At 41.7% G+C, this 12,852-nt stretch overlaps 1 protein-coding gene across 1 annotated transcript in view; it reads right to left on the bottom strand.

Annotated features, from left to right (window-relative positions):
- The window catches only part of LOC138948290 (uncharacterized), a 20,319-nt gene extending 9,072 nt beyond the window's left edge, over positions 1-11,247 (bottom strand). Inside the window, exons 1-3 of the mRNA XM_070319802.1 lie at positions 10,968-11,247; positions 5,132-5,305; positions 4,443-4,577 (exon numbers count right to left, since the gene is read on the bottom strand). Of these exons, the coding sequence (XP_070175903.1) occupies positions 4,443-4,577; positions 5,132-5,305; positions 10,968-11,043 (385 nt within the window). The 5' untranslated portion in view covers positions 11,044-11,247. The remainder of the gene's footprint in view (positions 1-4,442; positions 4,578-5,131; positions 5,306-10,967) is intronic.
- Between the last annotated feature and the right edge of the window lie 1,605 nt (positions 11,248-12,852).

Here is a 12,852-nt window from a genome sequence, read left to right on the forward strand (position 1 = left end):
GTTATAACACTGTTACATCCCTAATAGTCTCACCCATTTTAACACTGTTACATCCCTAATAGTCTCACCCATTTTAACACTGTTACATCCCTAATAGTCTCACCCATTTTAACACTGTTACATCCCGCATAGTCTCACCCATTTTAACACTGTTACATCCCTAATAGTCTCACCCATTTTAACACTGTTACATCCCGAATAGTCTCACCCATTATAACACTGTTACATCCCTCAGTCTCACCCATTTCAACACTGTTACATCCCTAATAGTCTCACCCATTTTAACACTGTTACATCCCAAATAGTCTCACCCATTATAACACTATTACATCCCAAATAGTCTCACCCATTACAACACTGTTACATCCCGAATAGTCTCACCCATTTTAACACTGTTACATCCCGCATAGTCTCACCCATTTTAACACTGTTACATCCCGCATAGTCTCACCCATTTTAACACTGTTACATCCCGCATAGTCTCACCCATTTTAACACTGTTACATCCCGCATAGTCTCACCCATTTTAACACTGTTACATCCCGCATAGTCTCACCCATTACAACACTGTTACATCCCTAATAGTCTCACCCATTATAACACTGTTACATCCCTAATAGTCTCACCCATTTTAACACTGTTACATCCCTAATAGTCTCACCCATTTTAACACTGTTACATCCCTAATAGTCTCACCCATTTTAACACTGTTACATCCCTAATAGTCTCACCCGTTATAACACTGTTACGTCCCTAATAGTCTCACCCATTATAACACTGTTACATCCCTAATAGTCTCACCCATTATAACACTGTTACATCCCTAAGGCCAAAAAAAAAAATTGCCTGTTTAGGGTAACATGACCAAAAAAAGTAGGGTCGGTAGGTAGGTTTTTTTTTTTTTTTTTTTTTTTTTTTTTTGTGTAAATGCTATGTTGGCTGAACATTCACTTCTTATATTTGATGAATACATGTTTCAAAACTAACGTATAAATAAAACAGAGAACAAGAACAAGAACAAGAACAAATCTTTAATTGTCTAAGGCCACAGCCCCTTACAATAGTGGTTAAAATAACAGCAATAGTATCTGCACAGTTATAAATTATAGTCACGCATAAAATTCAACAAATACATTAAAACCCTGATGACATATCACTGAACCTCATTTATAAGGGTTCGTCTCTTCTGCAGCATGAAGAACACAAATCTGCTGAAGCTGTTCATCACATTTTCCTCATTATTGCCACAGAAATACACAAGTTGTTGTTGCAGCGTCTTAGAGTTCGAGATTTTCAAATACTTTGCTCGAAGGTCTTGATAAAAAGGACATAAAAATACAACATGGTGTTCATCTTCTTTATCAGCTGTACAGAGAGGACAGTTTCTTGTCGTTTGGTTTGGTGCGTACCGAAACTTGTGAGCGTTGATTTCGGATACTCCTGCGCGGAAACGAGTAAGAGCAACTCTGTACTTAATATCTTCGATTAATTCAATGTATTTCTCTTTTTCCAAGCATGTTTTGTAACAATTATAAATGTCAAAACGTTCACTGCATTCTAAAAAGGAGAACCATTCTTGACAAAAACAATCTTGTAAACGTCTTTTAAACTCTTGTAAGAAACACTTCTCATTCCCAACCGTTCCGTACATCCACACAGCAGCAAAACCATTACAACATAAAAGACTCTGCACATGTGAGACCCAATTTGTGTGGCCCTTCGATGCCAAATTACATAAAGCTTTATATGCAATCTTGGAATATCTTGAATCAGGTTGCTTCAGCAGTGTAAACCAGTATTTCACACATCTGACTGCAGAGTTAATATACAGCGGATGTCTTCCCAATTCACCATACACAATGTTGTTTGGAGTTCGAATTGTCACTTTCAGAAACTTTTTACACGCAAACAGGTGGACCCTTTCCACAGAGTCATACTTTCCATATCCCCATAGCTCTGAACCATACAAGAGCATAGGAGCGATCCGTGCGTCAAACAGTTTGAAAAACACCTTTGCCGAATGGCAGCCAAGTCTGTTCAGTAATCTAACGATTTCGATCACTCCCTTTTTCGCCATGGTTGTCTTTGTTTCTACTGCAATGTTCCAGCTCAGTTGGGTGGAAAGGGTTACACCGAGATATCTAAACGAGTTCACAATCTCAAGACGATCCATTCCGTAGAACCACTTCTCTTTCTGTGCAATGTGCCCGCCCTTTCTAAAAACCATGACCTTAGTCTTTGTCAAGTTCACGTTCAGACACAGTTTTTCTGCAGAGCAGCGCAGGACATTAAGCTGGTTTTGTAGGCCTACTACAGTGCTGGATAACAGCGCAATGTCGTCAGCAAAAAGCATTACAAACAGTTCTAACTCAGACGGAGATAAACGTATCCCATGTCTGCCTCGTTGTATGACATCCTGAGCCAGTTCGTTGATCAGAAACGAGAAAATTGTCGGTGAGGCTACACAACCTTGCTTAAGGCCTTGCATACATTCAAAGAAATCAGTGTATTCGTTTCCGCACCGCACGCATGCTTTCACATTTTCATACATGCTCTTTAACACCTTAAATATTTTGCCTTGTATGCCTAATCGAAAAAGCACTGACCAGAGCACGGGGCGCTTAATGCTATCGTAAGCCTTACAAAAATCTATGTAGGCTACATACAGTTTGGCCTTTTGTGAAAATTGTTTCTGGACGCAAGCGTAAAGGGTAAACACATGATCAATAGTTGAGTAATTCCTCCGGAAGCCAGCCTGGCTTTCATCTAAAATGTTATTATTTTCTGACCACACAGACAGGCGGTCGTTCAGAACAGACATAAAAATTTTGCTCATCGTACTGGTGAGGGAAATTCCTCTGTAATTATCAGGGTTATCACAGTCTCCTTTTTTATGTAACGGCACAATAATGGCCTTGGACCACTCTCTTGGGTACACCCCCTTCTCGAGAATGTTGTTGAACAATTTAACTAAAAAGGGTAAAATAAGACTTTCAGACACTTTCAACATTTCATTCAACACACCATCAAACCCTGCCGCTTTACCATTTTTCAAATTTCTGATTGCTTTACTAATTTCAATTTCAGTTATTTCACTGTCAAGAATTTCGTCACTGATACCTGTATCAGGCAACTGATCGTCTTCGGGTTCATCTTCAACTGTATCGGTGTTTAAAACATTCTTAAAATGTTCGTACCATGCCTCTTTTGGTACGGAGTTGGAGTGCACCTCTTTTCTATTACATTTCCTTATTTCCTTCCAAAATTCAGTTGGTTTATCAGCAGAGAGCACTAAGTTATGAACTTGTTTTAACCTGTACTCTGTTCGCTTTGTTCGAAGAAGGTCTTTATACTCCTTCCTGACTTCAGCGTACTTTTGCTTTGCTATCTCTTTTTCTTCTTTATCTTCTGTTTTAATTCTTTGGTAACTTCTCAGCAACCGTCTCGCAGATCGCTTCTTTTCCAAACATTCAACATCAAACCATGAGGACGCACTTCTACCTTCATCGTCACCTCCGACTTTTTTGGTCATGCACTTTGCCGACTGTAACATTGCTTTGTTAAAAATCTCCAGCCCCTCGTCCATGTCTGCGTTGATGATGTCGCACGCTTCCTTTAACTTAGCTTTAAAATCGTCTGATTTAACACTTTCAATAAAATCATTCTTTTTTGCATCGTTCCACACAACTTTTGAGACACGTGCTTGTTTAGGGGGCTGGCGCTGATTCCCTTTCAACCCAAGCGCAAAGGTCACAGGCATATGCATTGATTCAATTCTGTCGCCAATGGTTAAATCGTGAATGTTATTAGCTAGGTCAACAGAGGCTAAACAATAATCCACCACACTGTTACCACTATGGGAGATATAAGTAAACTTGCACGAGTTGTCCGCATTGCAAACACCATTCAAGATTTTGAGATCAAAGCATACACATAGATCGATAAGCTTTGTACCAAACCCATTTAGTGTATAGTCTTCAGTCATTCTGCCATGTGAAATCGTGTCATGGTCATGACCTTGCGAGTCTTGATCAAGGAGGTCAAAAATGTTCTGCGTATCTACCTGGTAGTCGAATGTTCTAGAATTAAAATCACCGCACAAGAGCGTGTGGCAATCACTTGTCATTTCTAAAACATCACTTAAACATAGCTCCACTTCATTTAGATGGCACGAGGAGTCTGTCTTTTGGTAATAAGGGCTCCCACATGGTGGCACATACACTGGCACGAACACAATATCTCGATCTCGATCGATCACCACGATAAAACAGAGAGAAAGGGAGAGAAAGAAACGCCAAATGTCTTTTTTCAACATTTTTACCTCTTTTTTTTCTTTTTTTCTTTTTTAAATCAAAAAAAAGTTTTTGGGTCGGCGCCAAATCGATAGGGTCGGTCGGGTTACCCTAAACAGACAAATTTTTTTTTTGGCCTAATAGTCTCACCCATTTTAACACTGTTGCAGCCATCCCCACCACAGAGACACCAGACCTGAGACTTTGCCTCCCACATGTAGCAGCCGTCAGGGGGGAGGGGGGAGGGCAGCCCCCACTGGCCGGAAGTGCACCCACGGTTCACCACTGGACATATAGGCGAACATATAAACATGCAGGCATGCGCATGAACAGGGATTATTATGATTGCATGAATAAATATGTACACAGATGCACGCACATTAATGTATGCATTTACGCACGAACGCATGCATGAACGTGCATTCGCCAACTTAACACACGCACACGCACACGCACACGCACACACACACACACACACACACACGCACGCACGCACACACACACACACACACACACGTACACACACAGACACACACTAACACACGTACACACACACACACACACATACACACACACTCACACACGTACACACACATACACACACATACACACGCACGCACACACACACACACACACACACACACACACACACTCACACACGTACACACAAACACATACACAAACACACACACACGCACGCACGCACCCTCCCCCCCCCCTACACACACACAAATATCCTCTGAATCCGCCTCTGTGGCCTTCTACTCTCACAAGACTTTGTGCCATGGAGATGGATGTTCGGCTTTAACCTTGACATCGTTGTTTGTGTGGCCACTCACCTTTGGTGTCTGTGCTGTCGGTTCGCGTGAAACATTTTCCCGAGCAGGGCCCCTGGAACGCACGTGACTCGTCCACACTGGCGTTGATTGGACACTGAGCATTGTACACACCGTGGACGTCATTACTGCACTCCCAACATTGCGTCACGTTTGACGTCACTGGAGCGACGCTTCCTGTGGGTTACAAGTTAGAGGCACACACAGCTTCACGTAAACCATCAGGGTTTTACACACAGCATAAACACCCTTTTGTTGCAACACTCATCCTAGGTGCCCTCCGTAAAGAGCGAGCATTTTTCAAAGAATTATTGTGTGTGCCCAGTCGGATTGCCTAATACCACAATCGGACGCCTCGTTTTGGTGCTATAACTAACTTTTAAAATCTAAATAAGAAATTGACAGCTTCTAACACAAACATTCTTAAATCATAAAAGAGTTCTTGTTTCATCAAGACAAGATCAGTACAACTCGAAGTTTTGAAAGTTTAAAAAACCCGGAAGCAGGTCACGCAAAGGTCGTGTTTCCGCAAGCAGACGAATTTTCTGCATAGCGCTCGCTTAAGTCTTTGAAGGCAACCGCCGCCGATAAGTTGCATTTTAGATATAGAGGTACACTATGACGTGCCATTGTATCGTGTCGTATTGAAATCACAAACTGGCGACGAAATTGTGAGAAAAAAAAGAAAGCGTGTGACACGGGTTCACGGTGACTCGGGGGTAAAGTAAACCAAAATCTGGTGCCATTAAAACTTCTTCTTCTGCGTTCGATGGGCCATTAAAACGAACTGTGTCATTTAATGCTGTTAAATGCTATTACAAGTGTGTTCTTTTAGATTAGAACTGCTTTTTTCGTGAGAATATTTAAATCGTTCTGTAAACCATTTGAAGCAGACTGGGCCTTTAAATAGATGCATACATGACTAACTGAAAAGAAATTGATAGATACATCAAAACTGAATGAATATAAACATATTTATCAATACTATCAAATATTTTTTTAAACATCAATGGCTACAACATCATGAGTAAACAATGAGTGAATAAGTAAGCAAGAGAATAAATAAATATATTTATTCCCCCCTCTGCTTCTTTACCTCTGTAAACTTGTAGGGGTAGTTATTTTTCGATAATGACCCAGCAACCAAACAAATAACGACCCAGCAACAGCCTGAATCCTCGATAGTGCAATGGGTTGAGAGGTTGTTCTATTTCGGTACTACTTTTTGCGACTGAAAAGTTCCGAACGCTCTAATGTACGAAGTATACATCTCTGGAGCAAACAATACAAACATACTGCATTTAAATTAACAACTACAGGCCTGAACACATGAATCTCCATATAAAATCCATGAGTTCGGTTGTTTTCTGAATCCAGATCAAACCGTTCATCACAAGCAATTTCCCAAGGCAAGTAACTCATACTTTGTCTAGCGACAAGAGTAGTTCCCCTTCTTTTCACTCAGTTCCTTCGACAACAGACTGCAATCCGACGGTCAGTTTTCAACAATATTTCATTTAATAAACAGATCACACGCAACCAAATGCACACATCTCATCAATTTAAACAACATAAAGGGGTTTCATACACTATTTTCCCCAGAAAACTGAACTTCATACAGTTTTTAACGTTGGAACACGGGTGCAAAAGTTCGTCTGCTAGTCCCATTTGACGAAAAAACATTATCCTTAGCGATACCAAAACATATACAGAACACACAATATCTGCCTTTGCCGCCACAGCAGAATAACAGCATATCTGTGTACTTGATTTTAGCCCAAAATAGGAAAACTCACAAGAAGTGTTAACAGAATGGAATGATTTGCACGGAACTATACAACCGCGCATTAATCGATCGCCTGCGCAGGTTGACTGGTTGAGAGAATAGGATTCGATCAAACTTTCGCAAAAAAACTCCTCTTTTCTTTGAATAACTGAAGAAAGGAGGAATAAAGAGGTTACACACCTCGTCTCAGTGATTATAAAAAATAATGGTCTCAGTTCGCGGTCATGAAAAAGCTCGCTAAAGCTCGCATTTTTCATGATCCGCTAACTTCGACCATTATTTTTGATAATCACTGAGACTCGGCGTGTAACCTCTACTTATTCCCCCCTCTGCTTCTTTACCTCTGTAAACTTGTAGGGGTAGTTATTTTTCGATAATGACCCAGCAACCAAACAAATAACGACCCAGCAACAGCCTGAATCCTCGATAGTGCAATGGGTTGAGAAGCTGTTCTGTTTCGGTACTACTTTTTGCGACTGAAAAGTTCCGAACGCTCTAATGTACGAAGTATACATCTCTGGAGCAAACAATACAAACATACCGCATTTAAATTAACAACTACAGGCCTGAACACATGAATCTCCATATAAAATCCATGAGTTCGGTTGTTTTCTGAGTCTAGATCAGACGTTCATCACAAGCAATTTCCCAAGGCAAGTAACTCATACTTTGTCTAGCGACAAGAGTAGTTCCCCTTCTTTTCACTCAGTTTCTTCGACAACAGACTGCAATCCGACGGTCAGTTTTCAACAATATTTCATTTAATAAACAGATCACACGCAACCAAATGCACACATCTCATCAATTTAAACAACATAAAGCGGTTTCATACACTATTTTCCCCAGAAAACTTAACTTCATACAGTTTTTAACGTTGGAACACGGGTGCAAAAGTTCGTCTGCTAGTCCCATTTGACGAAAAAACATTATCCTAAACGATACCAAAACATATACAGAACACACAATATCTGCCTTTGCCGCCACAGCAGAATAACAGCATATCTGTGTACTTGATTTTAGCCCAAAATAGGAAAACTGACAAGAAGTGTTAACAGAATGGAATGATTTGCACGGAACTATACAACCGCGCATTAATCGATCGCCTGCGCAAGTTGACTGGTTGAGAGAATAGGATTCGATCAAACTTTCGCAAAAAAACTCCTCTTTTCTTTGAATAACTGAAGAAAGGAGGAATAAAGAGGTTACACACCTCGTCTCAGTGATTATAAAAAATAATGGTCTCAGTTCGCGGTCATGAAAAAGCTCGCTAAAGCTCGCATTTTTCATGATCCGCTAACTTCGACCATTATTTTTGATAATCACTGAGACTCGGCATGTAACCTCTACATATATAAATAAATAACAGGGAAATTTTTTTTAAATTAAAAAGTAAATTAATAAGCTACTCACAAAAAGTTAAGGATCACTTGCACACAAACTCATAACTTTCCAAATAAGAAAGCCAATGCGTTGGTATTTGGCACACGTTTAATTCAATGCTTTAGTGATAACGATACAACATTTCCTTTAATTTCGAGCAATCGTTTGGTCTGTACATTTTATCAAAGTGTGTACGTATCAAAATGTAATTTCACAAAGTCGTTGAAATCACAAGACATGGCATTCAGATGCTCCCAAAAGTTCAGTAATGCGTGTAACCGCCCTGGCTGTTCTGGCACTCGACGCAGCGAGTCCTCATAGAGTTGACCAGGGTGGTGAAGATCCTCTGTGGAAGCGCCTGCCACTCTGCCTGCAGCAGCTGGTAGAGGTGCTGGACATCCCTGAGAGGGTGGTGGTTGCTCCTCACTTTGCGATCCAACTCATCCCAGAGGTTCTCAATCGGGTTGAGATCGGGACTGCATGCTGGCCACTCCATTCTGTTGACTCCAGACTGCTGCAGGAAGTCGTTGACCACCCTTGCCCTGTGGGGGCGAGCGTTGTCATCCTGGTAGACAGCATGCGGTCCCATCTGCTGCAGTGTAGGCACAGCCAGCGGTCGAAGGATCTCATCCCGGTATCGGAGGCCAGTCAGGTTACCCTGTACATGAAACAAGGGTGTTCTGTGGTGAAGGCTGAAGGCCCCCCAGACCATTACAGAACCTCCACCAAAGGCTACCTTTTCTTGGACAGTGGCGTCAATGTAGCGTTCCCCTTGGCGCCCCCAGACCCTCAGTCGGTCGTCGTTGTGGTTCAGGGTGAAGTGTGATTCATCACTGAACAGGACCTGGGACCATTGCTGACGTGTCCACCTCACGTGACGTCTGTAGTGCTGCCCTATGGGCTGGAGTTAAGCGTGGCCGTACAGCTGGGCGACGAGAACGGAGGTTAAACCCATAAAGGCGATTCCGTATGGTCTGCTGGCTGATGTTGGTGTTAGTAGCCACCCTCAGCTGCCTTCGAATAATGCTGGAAGAGGCTGTTCTGGTTTGCAAGGCTAGTCGTTCAATGAGACGATCTTCATGTGGAGTTGTCTTCTTTGGTCGCCCAGGTCTGCATCTTTCCTGGACCCTCCCGGTGGCTGTGAAACGTTGAATCAGTCTGACAATGACCGAGATGGACACGTGAAGTCGCCTGGCCACTTCTCGCTTGGGGACACCATCTTGGAACCATGCAACAGCTCGTCCCTTCTCAAACTCGTTCAATTTTCGTCGTGGAGGCATTGTCAGATAATGCCTAATACTGGTGGTATGGCTTCTCAAAAAGCCAAGCAAGTGACAGCATCTCACACATAAACAGCAGTGCTTGCACCTGCATAATGGTTTTTCCATGTGGCTTGTGCAATGTGTTCGGGCTGAACGATCCAAAACAAGGTCCTTTTTCGCAAGTTTCCGCTTTTTCTTTTGCTACCAAGCTCAGTAGTAGAGAATCTCATGCAATGTTCCCACTAATACAACATCGCCCACTTACAGCTGAACAAGAATTCATAACAATTTGGTTTGACTGAGAAAGAAATAACAGTAGCGAACTGATTTTATTGAGCACCTGTTTTCTCATAGTGATCCTTAACTTCTTGTGAGTAGTGTACATAAATAAAATAGGATTGTTACACTAGATATCATTTACGAATTTGTCTCACACATTGTACACTTACAAGTACGAAAGACGCCGAAATCGGATCGATAAACAAACAAAAACACAGATAAACAGACAACAAAACACAGATAAACAAACAAATAAACACACATATCAACAGACAAATAAACACGCAAATAAACAGACAAATAAACACACAGATAAACAGACAAATAAACACGCAAATAAACAGACAAATAAACACACAGATAAACAGACAAATAAACACACAGATAAACAGACAAATAAACACACAGATAAACAGACAAATAAACACACAGATGAACAGACAAATAAACACACAGATAAACAGACAAATAAACACGCAAATAAACAGACAAATAAACACACAGATAAACAGACAAATAAACACGCAAATAAACACACATAAAAACAGACAAATAAACACACAGATGAACAGACAAATAAACACACAGATGAACAGACAGATAAAAACACACATAAAAACAGAAAAATAAACACACAGACGAACAGACAAATAAACACACAGATGAACAGACAAATAAACACACAGATGAACAGACAAATAAACACACAGATGAACAGACAAATAAACACGCAGATAACAAACAAATAAACACACAGATAAACTGACAAATAAACACGCAAATAAACAGACAAATAAACACACAGATAAACAGACAAATAAACACACAGATAAACACACAGATAAACAGACAAATAAACACACAGATAAACAGACAAATAAACACACAGATAAACAGACAAACACACAGATAAACAGACAAACACACAGATAAACAGACAAATAAACACACAGATAAACAGACAAACACGCAGATAACAAACAAATAAACACACAGATAAACTGACAAATACACACACAGATGAACAGACAAATAAACACACAGATGAACAGACAAATACACACACAGAAAATATACAGAAAGACGTAAAAGAAGGATAAGAAACTGTCAGACTGCAAGCACACTGCCTCACCTTCAGCAAAGACAATCGACAAGAGTTCACACACGCAAAACGCAGCAAAACTCAGACGGAACTTATTCATATTCATAGCAGTTTCATGAACTTCCACTGTACTTATCTTTGCTTGGTTTTACTCCATAACCAAAGATCTGTGCTGTGATACTTGTGGCAATGTTCAAGATCGGTGTTTACTTTACCGGGGTGGGGACAGATGAAGGCGGGCAGTGTGAAGTCGTCTTATCTCGAACTGCCTGATACACTGAAATAAATCACCTGCAACAGAACAGGTCTATCGCTTGATGTCAAAGTGGTAAAGACCTTATTACTGTGTGTGTGTGTGTGAGAGAGTCACAGAGTAGGGAGGTATGTGTGTGTGTATGTGTGTGTGTGTGTGTGTGTGTACGTGTGTTTGTGTGTGTGTGTGTGTTTGTGTATGTTTGTGTGTGTGTGTGTTTGTGTATGTTTGTGTGTGTGTGTGTGTGTGCGTGAGTGTGTGTGTGTGTGTGTGTGTGTGTGTGTGTGTGTGCGTGCGTGTGTGTGTGATTGTGCTTGCATGTTATTTGAAGTGTCTGTCTGTTGGCCTGCCTTTCCGAAAGTCTTTCTGTATTTTTGATACGCGGTGCTGTAATCCAGTATACGATTAATCTGACCTGAGAATTGCAACGCTGTCAGTACCTGTCACAGAGATATAGAATATTCTTACCTGTGCATGTTTATTGCTGATTACATAACCAATTAAAGCAATTTCTTCCCACACCACCATACCTTCCACAAGTAAGCTTGTAAATACTGCACCATACAAAAGCCGGTCAATCATTTATTAGCGGTTATCGATACCTCCGAGGCCTGGTATGATTCCTAACACTGAGATGAATTTTTCTCAAATAAAATGAGTGTATCTTCAAGAGCAAAGCCTGCTTTCTGTTCTTTCGCCATTCACTGGTAGGACAGGGCTTGGAGGCACACTCCTTTCCACGCACGATATTGCCAGATCGGTTATCATGGGATGAGACTATCCCTCCACTTTGTCACATACCAAAAACGAAGTCTGGGTGCTGGTCTGTGTATAGTGAAAATGTGTTGATGAAGGATAAAAAGCCACTAGTTCTGTGAAGAAATTCAGTCATCAAAGATTCCCACACAGCACAGAGCACACAGCACACAGCACACAGCACATCCAGGCTGCTGGAGCTTGGTATGTGTCCAAGTGGAGAGATTTCTTATTCCACGTGAAAGACAGGCCCGGCCAGGTATGGCGAGTCCAATCCTTTACATTGGAAAGACGGGCCAGGCCAGGTATGGCGAGTCCAATCCTTTACATTGGAAAGACAGGCCAGGCCAGGTATGGCGAGTCCAATCCTTTACATTGGAAAGACAGGCTAGGCCAGGTATGGCGAGTCCAATCCTTTACATTGGAAAGACAGGCCAGGCCAGGTATGGCGAGTCCAATCCTTTACATTGGAAAGACAGGCCAGGCCAGGTATGGCGAGTCCAATCCTTTACATTGGAAAGACAGGCCAGGCCAGGTATGGCGAGTCCAATCCTTTACATTGGAAAGACAGGCTAGGCCAGGTATGGCGAGTCCAATCCTTTACATTGGAAAGACAGGCTAGGCCAGGTATGGCGAGTCCAATCCTTTACATTGGAAAGACAGGCCAGGCCAGGTATGGCGAGTCCAATCCTTTACAATAGAAAGACAGGCTAAGCCAGGTATGGCGAGTCCAATCCTTTACATTGGAAAGACGGGCCAGGCCAGGTATGGCGAGTCCAATCCTTTACATTGGAAAGACAGGCTAGGCCAGGTATGGCGAGTCCAATCCTTTACATTGGAAAGACAGGCCAGGCCAGGTATGGCGAGTCCAATCCTTTACATTGGAAAGACAGGCCAGGCCAGGTA

Source organism: Littorina saxatilis, linkage group LG15 (assembly GCF_037325665.1).
Source record: "Littorina saxatilis isolate snail1 linkage group LG15, US_GU_Lsax_2.0, whole genome shotgun sequence".
In the NCBI taxonomy this organism is placed as follows: Eukaryota; Metazoa; Mollusca; class Gastropoda; order Littorinimorpha; family Littorinidae; genus Littorina; species Littorina saxatilis.